General features: G+C 39.2%; 1 protein-coding gene across 3 annotated transcripts in view; it reads right to left on the bottom strand.

Annotated features, from left to right (window-relative positions):
• Usp47 (ubiquitin specific peptidase 47) overlaps window positions 1-16,812 on the bottom strand; it is a 100,422-nt gene that overhangs the window by 72,152 nt on the left and 11,458 nt on the right. The window contains exon 2 of one of the 3 annotated variants that reach the window (XM_013347677.2): window positions 4,850-4,909. The exons of the other annotated variants lie outside the window; for them this stretch is intronic. Coding sequence (XP_013203131.1) covers window positions 4,850-4,909 — 60 coding nt within the window. The remainder of the gene's footprint in view (window positions 1-4,849; window positions 4,910-16,812) is intronic. 3 annotated transcript variants of the gene reach the window in all.

The raw sequence follows: 16,812 nt of genomic DNA, 5'->3' as shown, positions 1-16,812 counted from the left end.
TTACCTGCCTTAGGGGATGGGGGAGGGAGTGGGCGTGGCTTGTCTCTTAAAGAGACAGGACAGACCATTACAGTCAGTCCAAAGAGTTCTAAAAATGCAAGGTGAGAAGCAGCTACAAAGTTCTAAAAGCCTATAGAAGCTTCATTTAGGAAGTAAATACACTTAGGATGAAGTTTTGAAAGGGAAAAGTTTCCTAAATGAAAAGCCAAGCCAAGAACAAGGAAAGTACAGTCAAAATCAAATTTACTTATTTTATACACACACTTGGCAGTAACCCTAAGAATTGCATTAGAAGCCTGTTGCTTATTTCTAAATTTATTGTACAAACAGTTGATTTCCCAGCACAGCTAGAAAGGAACACTCAAAATGTAAAAATGAGGATAGAATTTTGGTGTAAAAAGTAAGTAGTTAGGATAACTGCAGAGGAAACAGTATTTTCTGTTCCTAGGAGAATACAGAAGTAACTGACATGCGCAATCCTAAGTACACACTGAATATATAATTCTCTCAAATCACCTTGTTTCTTTTTCTTTTCATTCTTAACAATCTAACTTTGAGGCTACTGGCATCAACATTGTGCTTTTTTGTCTTTAAAAGCAACAACAACAACTAGTTCCTAAGCTAGACCAGGATCTACTGTTCTGTAATACTAGCAACTCAAGAAGCTGAGGTGGGAAGATTCCAAGTTCAAGACCTGTTGGGCAACTTAGTGAGACTGACTCGGAATAAAAAAAAAAATTAAAAAGGGGATGGGGACATAGCTTAGAGGCAGACTTGCCTAGTTGGTATGAGGTTAAGGTCCAAGATTCAATCCCCTGTACCTCAAAAAACACAAAAGCCAATCAACAAAACAGTTCTTAGACATTTCGTACTTAAAAACACAAAGTAAAGTACTTAGTTGATGGCATGTGTTCAGCCATTAGATGTAGAAAATAGCAAAATTTAAAGTTATCAACATTTTATTTTTCTGAGAGAAAATAGTTAAAGAATTAAAACACTGTGAAGTGTCTTCTTTACTTCCATTTCAAAAATCAACTCGTTTTCTCTTCAGACTGGCATGCACAGTCCATTTCTCTAATTTTTTTAATTAATTAATTTATTTATTTATTATGTGTACAACATTCTGCTTCCCACACACCAGAAGAGGGCGCCAGATCTCATAGATGGTTGTGAGCCATCATGTGGTTGCTGGGAATTGAACTCAGGACCTCTGGAAGAGCAGTTAGTGCTCTTAACCTCTGAGCCATCTCTCCAGCCCAGTTGGCCCATCGGCCATTTCTCTACTTCTGGGTGCAGAAGCTGCTATTGAAATGGTCTGTCCTATCCCTTTAAGAGACAAGCCCCGCCCACTCCCTTCCCTGTCTACTGCAGAGGCAGGCGGATCTTCCTTAGGCTTCTAGTTGGAGCTCCTTTTCTTTCTGTCTCTGTCACTCTCGAAAATAGGCATCTTCTGCCTCTCTCCCTTCTCCCCACTTTTCCCCTCCCCCTGTTTCTCTCTCTCTCTCTCTCTCTCTCTCTCTCTCTCTCTCTCTCCTCTATAACTGATTAAATAAACACCTACTTACTCTGCATGGCATGCCTATCCATATCTCTTCTAGTGGGACTGGCTGCCACGATAAAGTCTCTGACCTGCCATGCAGCTCCCTGCCTGGGATCCGCTGGCCCTCGTGGCCCCTGGGCCATGAGGGGGCTCCCTGCCTGCAACTGGCTACCTTCACAGTCCACTGTGGTCTCCGGAACCCCTGCTGCCACTCAGGGAACAGCACCATTTTTACTTAAACCATAACATTGGTGCCTGAGACTAGGGAGGCTCTTCTGCCCCTTTCCTGGGGTCAGGATCTGGAACTAGGTGTTTTTTCCCACAACAACCACGTGTTCTATCTGCCTGAATGCCGACCTCTACGCACACCAGCAGCTTGGTGGTGAGTTTTTCCCTTCCGGCCCCCAACCACAGCCTTCACGGCTTGTTGCTGCTTTCCATGGCTAAGAATGTGACTGGACAACCTGGGGTTGATCCTCCCACGCTAGTATTGAACATGTAATGCATTCAATTTGGGGTCCCTCAGATTTTTCCTTCTCCTTTCTTTTTCTTTTCTTTTCTTTTGGACCACTCATAAGTGGTCCCTACCATGAGAGACCGCTCAGAGCAGCATCTAACTCTCTCTGGCTTCTGAGTCACCTAGACTGGAGGCAGTCAGGCTTTAACACCCCATTTGTAGAGGGAGGACGCAGTATTACCTGCTGTTTCACAGCCTGCCTATAGAGAGAGGATGCTCTTCTATAGGACCTGTGATGTTTTTCCCGGGTTTAAGTTTTCAGCTATGGTATAAACCCTCAAAAAATGCTCTGCTGGTGTCCTGCCAGCTCCACTTTTCCTCAAACCGTCTCTGCCACTGCTACCTACAAGATTGGTTGAATCCATAAGGCAGTTGTTTTCAATTCCAGCCTTTGTTCCCCATTGCGGCTTGCGGCATGGTGGCTTGGGAACAAGGTGGATCACACCTCTAGATCTCCAAAAAAACATGTGACCACTATCATTTTGATTGAGCTCAGTTATCACCATCTTAACTGAGAACCAGGTTAGGTGACCAAGTTCCGCCATCTTTACTGAGGTATTCCCTGCCTGGTTCCCTGGTGTTGAATCTGTTACTTGTGTGTTTTGCACAGTGGCATGCCTTTGGTAGGGCCCACCAAGAGCATCCACTTCGCCCAATTCCTGCTCATTCTGTGTGTTTGTGCACACATGTAATTTAAATGCACCTATGTTTACTGTTAAATGCTATAATTGTCTGTTCATTGTATCTCATTCCAGACTACAAAGCAGTCTCATGTTTTAAGTTGGTATGTACTTTTATGTTTCTTATAAAAATATGGTATATTTAATCCAAGCCTGATTTAAAATATATTAAGCTGTTCTCTACTGTTGTCAGTTCTGCCTTCTATTGTAAGCAGTTTATTCTTCTTTCTGTCTTTTTGTGAGTGTAAATCTTACTTGTTAAGTTGAAAGCCAGTACAGTCAAGCTCAGACCCAGCTCTCCAAGTAGATTCTTTACTGTGGTTATACCTGATAAACAGCCCTCAACTGCTCAGAGATCTGGGGAATATAGCATTTAAATATTTAATTATTAATAAACTTTTCATAACAAAAAGAGACAGGTTGGCTCCTAGCAGCAGCACTCTATTTCCTCCAAAAAAGACAAAAGACAAATGGGCATAGAACAACATCCATTGGCAATTTGTTTCAACTAACAAGTGCTGACAACTGGGCAAAACTGCCTTTCAACTAAACTGAAGATCTCCAGACATGGACAGAATTGCAGGAATTGACAGCCTAGCTACTCAGGTCAAGGTAGGCTTGTCTTCCTACAGAATTCTTAGCCCACAGGACCTTCTGGGGCCTGGCAGCCCCTGTGCTAAACAGCAAAAATCAAATACATCCTTCAGTGACCATGGAGGACCCTGAGGAGTAGCTCTAGGTACTAACCAAGTAAATTCTCTCTCATTTTTTAATCAACAACTCAAGTAAAATTTTATCCTTCTCAAAGATCTCTGATGCAGTTTGACAGCTGAGGTTTTGTTGCTTAAAAGGACAGCCTTGCCAAACAAATTTCAACAAGTATAAGTTTTCAAATCTCTCTCATGCACCTTTCACTATGCAAAATGTCTGTCACAGTCATTCTGATATAAGTATGCTACTGTCTAAAACTTACGTTTTCACAAACCCAAAAAACTCTTATGAGTTTCAGGGAGTCGAATTGAAGGATCCACCTTAAACAGGTCTTTGTCCTCTGTTCTGCCAATACTTTAAAGCAGGTGTAAGAGACACCAGACATTTCCATACCACAAACACCAGACAGGATCAAAGACACTAGCTACCCCAGAAGGTGACTAGCATCCAGCCTTCTTAGGTTCCCCCTACCAAGACAATGCCCACAAATAAGCAGGAAGCAATCTTGAGAATCTGCCGCCCTAATTTCTTTAACCTGTTGTTCCTAACCTTCCGCCTTTTTAACTATAAAAAAGAGATGGGAATGTAATGGTCTGCTCTGTCCCTTTAAGAGACAAGCCCTACCTACTCCCCCCTCCCCTGTGCGGATCTTCCTTCCTTTTCTGTCCCTCTCTTGAAGAGGCAGCTTCTGCCTCACTCCCTTCTCCCCACTTCTCCGCCCCCACCCAGGTTCTGATTCTCTTTTTCTCTGCTCTTTTCCCCTTCTCTCCTTCTCCCTTTTCCCTTCATAAACCACTAAATAAATATCCAACCTGACTATGCATTGCATGTCTATCTTCTGTCTCTCACCCGCAGCAGCTGAAACTTCTTGTGGGACTTGCTGTCCTGCATGGCCCGTGAGCTACTCAGGGGCTCCCTGCCTGGGACTAGATGCCTATGTACTCTCCATGGTCTTATGGCCTGCTGCCCACTGCCACCACTCAGGGACCTGTAGTGTTTCTGCTGCTGCGCCCCTGCGGGGATCCACAGTATTTTATTTCTATCATAACAGCTATGAGGTAAGAAATGCAGTCTTGGGTTTTTGCAGTGTAAATATTTATTTTCTATTATTTATTAATAGTGCAGAAGATAAATATATCTGTAACAATAAGCAAAAACTACATCCAAATGTGTAACAAAGGCTCTGCTGATGACTTCTTTTAGTCCTTCCTCCTTATTCACTTGATACAAAGGACAAACCAGAAGTAAAATTCATTTAAGATGACTTCTGTGCTACTAAAATTGAATAGGAATAAAATAGCCAAACAAGCAGAAAACATGCTTCGTTATTAAACAAAAACACATGCATGCTGTTATTGCTCTGATGACTACCATACTAAAGCAGTGACATCAGCAGGCTACCTGTAAAAATTTCTTCTTCATTTCATCAAAGATATTTTGTCTGCATCTCCAAAATACATCCTATGGCATATAAGAACAAAATTAATTATTTAAAAAAAATAAGGCATAAGTGAAATAAAAGCAAAAGACATTCTGTGATAAAATATATATAATTACAATATTACACACCATCTGGGATTCATTCATAATTTATATTGCAATTGTAATGTTATGTATCAGTTTTCTATGCATAATGAAAACCTATGGTACAGTGATAGTAAGACTCACAAGGAAACTGGCACATTTTAACAAGATTCACCTTTAAGATAAGCCTCTTACTATAGGTCCTTTTTTTTTTTTTACAAATAAGAAAATAAACGCACACTTGTATGCAAAAGGAAATGAAAGTTACTAATAATCAAGAAGCATTTTCTTTAAACCCTGAGTCTACAATATCCATGCTTCTTCTATACATCTCTTGCCAGCTCCTTTGCTTAATAAGGAGAACATACTGAATTAAAGGCCATTTGGTCTTTACCACAGAAATATAATTCTAATAGCAGTAATCAGTTTTCAAACAGTGACTCTAGGGTTGGGGATGTAGCAGGAGGATCAGGAGGATCATGGTCTCCTCAGCTACATAATGTGTTCAACGGCAGCCTGGGCTACAGGAGACAAAGTTAAAAAACAATTCTAAGGTAGCAATCATTAGCAATTCAATATATGCCACACCAAAACCTTTTCCATTTTACAGTGACTCAGTTTCTATCCAAAAGGATCTGTTTCATGCACTTTAATACTCACTTTTCTGTGACAGAACGATTAGTTTTCAAAGTACAGGTTGGTACAGAATGTTGACTGTATCTTTCACAAAATAATACCTGACCTGCAATCAGTTGTTAACACTGCTTTAGTTGCCTAGAATGTAACAGTGAACAAAGCTCTTATCCCCTGGAGGATTCATTATATAGTGAGAAGCAGGCCATTAACAACCCTGAGCAGTAAGGTACCTGTCACTCTCAGAGTCTTAGCATTTCTGACCATGATACCCAGACTGTTTTTCCCTTGATAGGCGTACCTCTTTTTTTTCACTGTGGCAGTTTCAAAACATGTGCACCCAATTATCTGACATGACTCTTAGTAAAATCAGGAATCTAATGTCACGTCTTTTGAGGTGAGTCTCAGTGACTCCCATGCTCTACCACATGACTTCCAAGGTTGGGTTAGAAAGGACTTTAGACTCCTGGCTTGCTCTCAGATCCATGCTCTTACAACACATCTTTTAGGCTGGAAGGAAGCTAAGCAGTCAAAAGGAAAGGCCATATATAGATGTACTACTCCCAGTCCCAGTGAGATCCTAGCTGACAACTAGCATCAACAGCACACAGTACGAGAACTCCTTCAGATGCTTCCAGCGTACCCTTGCCTGGTTGATGCCATACAGCAGAAAACTAAGTTAGTGCCACCTGTCTTGCCTAGGCTGCTACTCTATGAGGAAGAAGTATTTAGGAACAGTACTTATGTAAAGGAGACTGCTTCTTTGTTTCCCAGCTGCCCAGACCCAAATTACAACACTGTTTGGCCAATAGCTCAGGCTTCTTATTAACTAACTCTTACATTTAAAATTAGTCCATTTCTATTAATTTATATTTTACCATGATGCTCATGGTTTGTTACCTCTTGCTTCTTGAGCTGCTACATGGTGTCTCTCTGACTCTGCTGACTCGCTCTATATATCTTTTCCGGCCTGGCTATATTCTGCCCTGCCATAGGCCAAAGCAGCTTTACCCATTAACCAATAAAAGCAACCCATATACAGAAGGACATCCCACATCATAGTTACACAGCTGAAGATAATCAGAACAGCTCACCTCTTGCCATTTTACCGTTATAATCTTGCTATCCCTCATCTTTTTCTCCCTCAAACATCTCCAGTTCCTATAGCCACCTGATCAGCAGTGAATACCTCCCCTATTGCCTTCATTTCTAAAAATAATCTACTTTGAGTCAAGATATAAAGGACAGGACATTTCCCCCAACCCCCACTTAACCAAAAAAGAAAAAAGAAACCAAACCTTACATTCATTAAAATTGTTAGTTACTGATTAACTTTGGCCAGAAAGCTCTTTATAAGGAATGAAATAAAAAATCATATAACTATATAAATTAACTGATGCACATGGCAGCAAGTCCAAAGCCAGTCTAATTTACAGAATGAGTTCCAGGCCAGCTTGGACTATATAAAACCACCCTGTCTCAAACAAACAAACAAAACCACTTTTTTAAAAATTTTAAATTAATTCAACAGATAAAAGACTTAAATATAAGAGCTAAAATATAGACTCTCTAGAACCAAATAAACCTAGGAATTTGGTTGGGTAAAAGATAAACTTTTTAATCAGGTGTGGTGGTGCCTTTAATCCCAGCACCAGAGGAAGTGGAGGTAGGTGGATCTAGGTCAGTCTGGTCTACATAGAGTTTCAGGCCAAGTAGGGCCTTTTAGTAAATGGCTCCAGTATAAATACCCATTCACTGAGGGGGAAAATACATCAAAATTTAAAGAATATCTTATGTCCTACATGAAAACAAACCCATTTCAGGTACATTAAAGACCTAAATGACAACACAAAAGTTATAAATACTTTAGAAATTTAACAAAATATCTTTAAAATTTTAAAGCTTGGAAGAATTGTATATGTTAAAAAGTTCAAAAATGAACACTAAGTTAGTTAAAACTGAAGATGTGTAGAATTAACAAAACAGAAAGGGCAAAAAGTTAAGATTTGGGAAACCATGTTCACAAAACATACAATTAAAAAGCCTAGTTCCTGAGCCATAACCAGCAAGTACCCTGTAGAGGGCAGGAATAGCTCCTTGGAAAAGGACAGCTGACAAAGAAATGCTGAAATGTGTAAAAATATTAACAAAAAGACACTCAAATAATCACATTTCAAGATTCTCATTCTTAGTGTGAATGTAAATTGATACCACCTTCAGGAAACTCTGATATTACATTACCTATAAAACAAAAAAAAAATGCTTATCATACAACCTACCACTCTCACCATTAAAAAATACTCATCTGCCTTCCTGCTTACCTGCCTATGGATCCATCGATCCATCGATCCATCCATCCATCGATCCATCCATCCACCCACCCATCTACTGATTATCTCCTAGAGAAGTTCCTGTTTGAGTTACAGTAGATATACGTAGGAATGTGCAATTACCACTGCTTAAAATAGCACAAAACTGCAAACATCCCAAATGTGATTTGATGTGAACTAACTAAGAGTAGGTACCATCAAAATACAAACCAACCTATATATTTTTAGGATTGTATATGTACTTCTTTATATAATTTAAATCTTAAGAGAAAAATTTGGCAAATTTAACTAACATATATAAAGTAAAAAATAAAGTACTATCCTCTCATTCTTCCTCCCAGTCATGAGATAAAAAGATAATCAAGGGAATAAAAGCAATTTGCTAAGCATCAGAACCCATGAAAATCATCTATGAAAATGTGTAGATGTATTTTTATTTTTAGTATATTTATGCATTTATTTTATATTGGGTATATTTATGTATTTTTAGTATAACAAACAAAAAGAACAATTTGTCTACAGGAAATACATGCAAGAGGCAAAAGAAGAAAACAAAAAAAGCTAACACAAGCAAGATCATGTAATATTTACATACATCAAAACACATACCACAAGCAATTCGAAAATGGTATTATAAGAAAATGCAGGAAAAACAAGGATACCCTAATGGAGAAGATTTATGATAAACCCCAGCTTCTAAGACGCCCTAGATATACTCCAGTCTATCAAAGAAAATGCTCAGAAGGAAGAGAAGCCTCTTAAAGTTAAAACAAAACACCAGCATTTATTTAGTGACTAAAGAGCATTGTAACAGCATTCAATCTACATACAATACTCCAATCTTCAAAATATTTAATACTTTCAAATCAAACAAGTAAAAATTTTACAAAAAGACAGGAGACAAGGAAAAGAAGGAAGGAAAGAGGGAAGGAGTGGGGAGAAAGGCAGAGAAGCAGAGGGGTGGTACAATAGTAGGATTGTGGCTCAGTCATCTGGTGTGAGTGAGTACAGGCTAAAAACTCAGAAAAGATGTGGAAAGAAGCAGTTTCACTAAATAGGAAACTTTTAACGACCACACTATCACAGCCAATCATCCAAGAACAAAACTGACCCTGCCCCACCCCCACCAACTGCCAAGAGGGACACTCACTTGGCTATAATAAGAAGTCCCCAGCACCTAATCAGGGAGGTGTTCAAAATGACAGTGTGGGCAGACTGGAGCACCCTCTTTACTTCTGAAGCCACATGGAAGGAACCAAGTATGCCTGTCTTTCCCTTCTAGGCAGGTGTCAGCCAGGTAAGGGCTGAACTTAATCATCACCCAGCAGTAACAAGGCACTTGATCAACAGTTGAAGTTTACAGTAAGTTTTCCAAAAATGTAACATCCTATAGTTGATGAAACTGCCTATAGACTCTGTGGGCTTAGCTGCTGTGGGATAATGCTCTGGTACACTGTAAAGATTTGTCACTCATACTGGTTTAATAAAACGTTGATTGGCCAGTAGCAGGTAGGAAGTATAGGCAGGGAAAAAAGACTAAGAGAATTCTGGAAAAAGGAAAGTCAGAGACTCAGTCACCAGCCAGATGTAGAGGAAGCAAGACGAGAATGCCTTACTTGAGAAAAGGTTCCAAGTCACATGGCTAAACACAGATAAGAATTATGGGTGAATTTAAGGCATAGAGCTAGTTAGTAATAAGCCTGAGCAACAGGTCAAACAGTTTATAATTATTATCTCTGAGTGTTTACTTAGAACTGAATGGCTGTGGGAATAAGGACAGAAACTTCTGTCTAGACTTAGCCTGGGTCATGGTGACGTGGCTGAATGCACTAAGAACATTAGGATCATCAATAAATCCAGGACTTACTGTGGTGCCATCCTTAGGAAAATAGCAAGAAAATTGCAATATGCCAACACTCAAGAACAATTGCTTCTTCTATGACAAGACCAAGGTGAAGATATGGACCTCTGGTATCTGGTACTACGGTCCCCACATGAAAACAATGCCTCGCTGGGCCTGGATCTGAACCACTTGTGCTGTCATAGTCAAGTCTGTGGAAATGAAAGGCCATAGACATGCCTCTCCTACAGTAAATATGTTAGCTTACATAATAACAAATATACAATGAAATAATAAACCTGTTTATAAAGCTGGAAATTCTAATTCTAGGTACAGCAACAACAAAAACTGAAGAGAGCTAACCAGTAGATATTTGTTCATAACTGTATATTAATAACAACCCAAAAGTGGAAGAAGCCTAAGTGCCCCCTCAGTGAGATGGCTTAGTGAGTAAAGGTGCTTGTTGCCAAGACATCTTGATCCCTGAAATCCACATGGTATAAGGAAAATATAAGTTATCCTGATTTCCATGTGAGTACAATGGCATGTGTAGGCCCCCACACATACATACAAATAAACAAATCTTTAAAAAGATGTTAAAAAATATAGCCATCTGTTTATTATGAAATCTTGGTGATATAAAAGACACATTCCACTCTTACAAATGCTCACATGCATGTATTTATTTAGCTGTGCCCACTGAGAACTTAGAAGCAATGGCATATTTCTAGCAGCAGGTACATCAGTGTCTTTGATTTTAGTTTCTAGGATCCAGAAGTCTTGGTAGAAAAGTCTGAGAAAGTACAAAAAACTAAGTACTCAAATAAGTATTCAAGATATATCAAGAGAACATAAGAACCCCTTGTTGTTCTTATGGACAAATCTGGATATTTCAAACATTTGCAAATGATTCACTTAATTTAAAAGTTAACATTAAAAAGATCACATATGATACAGAATGGCAAACAAACAAGTAGGAAAATATCTGTTAATATATTCTGAAAATTTAAGCAAATGTGCCATATCAAAATTATATTAAAATACTGATGATCAGCAATAAGAATTATAGAGCAGTTATTATTGGCCTAGTATTCCTTAAGAACCCTTTAGAAAAATTTATTTTCAACAGCCAGATATGGTGGCACATGTACTTAACTCCAGTACTTGGGAGGCAGAGACAGGCAGAATTCTTGAGCTCAAAGACAGCCTGATCTACATAGAGTTTCAGGACAGTCAGGGCCACTCAGAAAAACCCTGTCTCAAAAGAGTGGAAGTTTTTAAAACCAATTTTGAAAAAAATAGTGCAGTAAAGACTTTTACTATTTTGGTAAAGTTTAATGGTACCCATTCCCCTGCTTTAATTTGCTTTCTAAATACAAACCCTCATATATAGAATTTTCTTAAAAACAAATAAAACCCACTCTGTGCCTATTCTAAAGTTTATAAAGTGTAAAGAAATTGTGGGTAAAGTCTATGATAAATAAATTTTCTTTAGTTTTTTTTTTGTTCAACGCACCATGGTAGATTTTCTGACTTTAAACTAATAAACATGTTATAAATTATGTCAATATATGGCATATATTTCCAAATTACATATCATAAAAACACTCAAGTAATAAAATACAGGCTGACTTGGATAAAGTATGCTTATAAATACTTTTATACCTGTTCTTTGTACTAGTGTTTTTATCCCTCAAGCAACTACATTCCATTGTCTTTGAAAATATTTGACATAAACTTCCAGAACTCATGTTAATCATGTAGCTTATTTTCAGTTGCTGCAACGAATTATTCAACTTGTAGGAAAGTTTCAGAACTTTAAAGACTAGTGATTAGTGTTGCTATTGCTGCAATTAAACAGCATGACCAAAGCAACTTAAGTAGGAAAAGGTGTATTTGATTCCGTATCATTGCTCATCATTGAAGGAAGTCAGGACAGACTATGGTGGTTTGAAAGAAATGGTCCCCAAAGAAAGTAGCACTATTAGGTATGGCCTTGTTGGAGAAAGTGTGTCACTGTGGGGGCAGGCTTTGCAGTCTCTTTTCTCAAGCTTCACTCGGTGTGACAGTCAGTTGACTTTCTGTTGCCTCAGAGTCAAGATGTAGGACTCTCAGCTCCAGCACCATGTCTGTCTGCACGGCACCAATCTCCTTGCCAAGATGGACTGAATCTCTGAAATTGTAAGCAAGCCACCTCAATTAAATGTTTTCTTTAATAAGACTTGCCATGGTCATGGTCTCTCCTTTCAGCAATAAAAACCCAAACTGAGACAAACTCAAGTTGAATAGGAACTTGGGAGGCAGGAGCTGAACCAGAGGCCATGGAGGAGTGCTGCTTACTGATTTGCTCCTCATGGCTTGCTGAGTCTATTTTCTGATAGAACCCAGAACCACCAGCCCAAAGATGGCACCAGTTAAAATGGACCATCAATCACTAATTAAGAAAATGCTCCACAGGTTTACTTATAGCCCACTTAAGGAGAAATTTTCTCAACTGAGACTCCCTCCTCGCTGGTGACTATACCTTGTGTTAAGTTGACATAAAACTAGCCAGCACAACTAGTATGAAAACTATTGAACTATGATGGTATATTTGACAACTAAATTCCAACCTACCAACACACACAACATAAATAATCTTCAAAGGTGGTTGATGTTTGGGTCACCAGACCAAGTATGTTATTTTACAATAATAAAGGAGCAAGAGGCCCTCAGATAACTCCTAAGGTCAACCTGTCTGCTGCATGAAAACTACAACAAACATCATTTCTCCTCTGCTCATGGTCTTCCCATTGCTGCCTGCTAAATAGTTGGTCATCGTTATCTACTAATAACGCACAAGTAACAAACTTAGCAACTAACATTATTTTCAAGAGGTAAAATACTAAGTCCTTTACCATTCCTGTCATCTGTGTTTCTGACTTCAGCTTAGGTATCTCTATGAGTTGGCTGTTGCTGACAAGAGTGACTCAGCTTGTGATACAACTGACTTGTCCACGGGTTCTCAATGTTCTGTGTTCTAAAGGCTGCTTACCTACCTACTGTCTATTATACCATACTTACTATTTTGTGGTGGTAGGGATTGAACTCAGAGGCAAGCACTGTAAGGTACACCCCAGCCCACCATGCATTTTGCTTTAAAAAAGCATGGATGATAACTTTACTACAAGAGTCTTAGAATGCTCTGATTATGAAGGTATTCCATTTCAGAAACGCTAAGATTTTTAAAATTAAAAGCTGTCCATCCCTATGACTGGCCTTTGGCACAAGAGCACCTTGTGAAGTCAGAGCACCTGGCTGGAGTCCTCAGGGTGATTATTGCTTTTGTTTGGGTAATCCCTACACAATTCTACCCAGCTCTGGCTCAGGGTCTTCAAGGACAAGGTATCAGAAATGAATTTCTTGATAGCCGTTCTAAATTCTAATAATGTTGCAGAATATTCCTTTACACTGTGTGAAGATGTGTCACTGTGACTGGTTTAATAAAAAGCTAAATGACTAATAGCTAGACAGGAAGCATAGGTACGACTTTGGACAGAGAGAGCTCTGGGAGGAAGAAAGGCGGAGTCACCAGCCAGGCAGAAAGCAGAATAAAGAGTAGAGTAACCTAGCCACATTAAAAACAAACAAGCACCTTGGGGAGGATTGGGGGGGGAGGCAGGGAGGGGAGCAGAGAAAAATGTAGAGCTCAATAAATATCAATAAAAAAATAAACTACTACCTGCTTAAAAAAACAAACAAGCAAAACAAAAACACCCAAACAACAACAAAAACACTGTAGATTAAAAAAAATGGGTTAAAATTTAATCTATAAGAATTACTTAGGAACAAGCCTAAAGTAAGGCCAAGCTTTCATAAATAATAATGTCTCTGTGTCATTTTTTGAGATGACAGAATAGTGCATCATAATGCCATGAGAGCCAGATATATCATTATGGAACTACCTCCTCAGAACAGGTTTAAGAAACACCTAATCCTTGACTATAATACCACCTATACTATCTCAAAATGCAAAGGATTATTCATAAAGAGAAAGTAGGGATTTTATCACACTGAAAAAATGTGAAAAGGTCTTTTGTTTTCTTTTGCACAAACTCTCACAAGGGCTAAAAAAATCAATCTGATAAGCAAAATTTGTATAGACATGTAATTGAATTAGAAACAACCTTTCTAGCTTATGTGATAATACTCCCTCATGAGACAGTTGAAAAAGACCCAGTGGGGTGTGGTGGGGCATACTTTTAATCCTAGCACTTGGGAGGCAGAGATAGGAGGATTTCCGTGAGTTCCAGGCCAGCCAGGTCTATAGAGAGAGTACCAAGACAACCAAAGCTATGTAGAGAGACTCTATCTCTAAGAAACAAAACAAGCAGAAAAGCACTCAGATGAAGTTAAACTACTGACCTTTTTTTCTGATTCTCTAGCCATCATCCTTTTCATCAAACAGGTACTATGCAAACTCCTTTCTCAAAGAGCCCAGGAAATTATACTAGTGTCATCAAACTGTCACACTGACTCTTTAGAATAGGCCCCCCCCCTTTTTTTTTGTTTTGTTTTTTGAGACAGGGTTTCTCTGTGGCTTTGGAGCCTGTCCTGGAACTAGCTCTGTAGACCAGGCTGGTCTCGAACTCACAGAGATCCGCCTGCCTCTGCCTCCCGAGTGCTGGGATTAAAGGCGTGCGCCACCACCGCCCGGCTAGAATAGTCTCTATTCTAGTATGCAGAATTAGGTTTACTAAGTAACCAAATCAAGCTCAGGAAAAATTACACTGTGTCATTCTTCATTAAAGAGATAAAAATCAAAATCACACTACTTCATACTAAGAGCTAAAATATGGACTTAACAAAACAAACAACGAACAACAAGGCCCTGATGCTGCCAGGGAGCAAAGGTATGCCGAGTTCCTGGGGTTCTTGCACTTCCTTGACTAGGAATATGGTACATGCATTTCAGATGGGCTTGGCAGTTTCTTACAAAGTTAAATAGAAACTTTCCATACAAAAAGTATATCCTCGTCAACCTCATTCTCCTATCCCCTAGATCACAATGTGGAAATTTTATTCAGAATCATTAAAATTGTAGTAACACCTGGCTGGCATGGTGGTGCATGCCTGTAATCCCAGCATTCAGGGAGGCAAGGTAGGCTGATCTCTGTAAGTTTAAGGCCACCATGGTCTACATAGTAAGTTCAAAGTGAGCAAAGGCTATAAAATGAGACCCTGTCTCAAAATACAAAACAACTGCAACAACAGAGAAATAACCCCAATGTCTATTAGCTGGTAAATATATAAACAAATTGTAGCATTCAGGAACAAAAACAAAACCCCACGAGATAAGTAACAACGTATCAATCTCTAAAGTATCACACACTGTGCCAGGTGGTGGTGGCCCTGCAGGCCTTTAATCCCACTTGGGAGGCAGAGGCAGGCGGATTTCTGTGAGTTTGAGGCCAGCCTAGTCTACAAAAGCTAGTTCCAGGGCAAGCTCCAAAACGACAGAGAAACGCTGTCTTAAAAAAACAAAAATAAAATAAAATAAAAAATAAAGTGTCACACACTATGTGATTCCACTTAAAGAAATATGAGGAACACAGCAAAACCTAAGGAAAGCAATCGATTGGAGACAGCTAGCTAGGATCTGACTGAGACAGAAGGCTGAATAGGAGAGAACTTCTCTAAGTTCTAAGGTTTTCTGCGATATCCTTAGAATATTATCCCCAATTAAAAACATTCCTGAGGGGTGCCACAGAAATCACTCTGATGTTGCTATACCAAGGTCACCCTCTAGTCCAGAAAGGAGTGGAAAACAGGGTTAATAGGGACTAGTACTCTATGTTAGGGTGTTTGATCTCTTGGAGCTGGAGGTACAGAAGATTGAGGGCCTGCATGGGTGCTGGGAAGAAAACTCAAGTCCTCTGAAAGAACAGTATCTGCTCCCAATTCTGAGCCAACTCTCCAGACCTGAATTCCCGATCTTATATATTAGGGCTCTTATCAAGCCCAAGGCTCACAAAGAGATTCAAGGAAAACACTCAGGAAATAGCAGTTGCAGAAACATTCGCCAGCACACTCCAATGCAGAAGGTTAAAAAAGAAGCACACCATCCTGGTCTGTGTGTGGCTTGCAGTGAAAATCAGAAGTTATTCTTAGCATGCTAACTTCTCACTTGTAAAACTTCCTTACAGCAGTAGGTGAGAAACTGCTGAGGATTTCGCAAACAGATCTGGACATGACCCCACCACCAGACTGCAGCTGGTTTCATTTTCTGGAGGCAAGAGAGACCTACCTAGGTAGCCTACTCAAGATGCTATGCATGTGTGTTCTAAAGTCATCAAATAATAATGTCCAAGGTCATTCTAGTAAATAACTCTCTTGTAGAAATACACTAAAATGCAAAACATTTCATTAATAAACAAAAAGTATCTAATTATCTTATTTCAAATGAAAAAGAAACTGGTGAGACATTAAAAAATGTTTTCATAAGCAAGTTTCAGTAACTAAACTGTATAAAAATTAAGGTATTCTGTGAACTTCTAGAAAACAAACAAAAAAAATTTCTTGCCCCCTGATGTCTGTAAAATAAAAATCTAAAACCTTACTAGATAAAACAAAGCCTCTGAAACTTTTAGACACAGCCCGCCGGAACTATGTACCTATTCTCGGCCCAAGCATTGACCACAGTGCAACTGTCTGTCATTTCCTAAAATGCATTACAACTTTTTATGTTTTCAATGTTGTTCCCTGCAACTGACAGCTCTTATCAGTCTCTGTATACTCATCCTCTAAGGTCCAGCTCAAACGTTATATTCTCTTAGAATCCCCCAAGTAAAGCCAGCTGTTCCCTTTTACGGCCCCACAGTATCCCTGGAGTGCACATTTGTCTTGATCACGTCAGTCTCTCTTTTAGGCTAGACTGGCATCTAGAATGAGGCCATTTCTTATATTTGCAACTCTGGTTCTTGACAGGTGTTAGCTCCAGGTTTGAACTGGATGAAATCCTTAAAAGAGTAACAAAGATCTTCATTAAGAAAATATAG

This window comes from Microtus ochrogaster, chromosome 8 (genome assembly GCF_000317375.1).
Source record: "Microtus ochrogaster isolate Prairie Vole_2 chromosome 8, MicOch1.0, whole genome shotgun sequence".
Lineage (NCBI taxonomy): Eukaryota > Metazoa > Chordata > Mammalia > Rodentia > Cricetidae > Microtus > Microtus ochrogaster.
The sequence above is the reverse complement of the archived record's forward strand: the minus strand, read 5'-3'. Positions and strand labels throughout refer to the sequence as shown.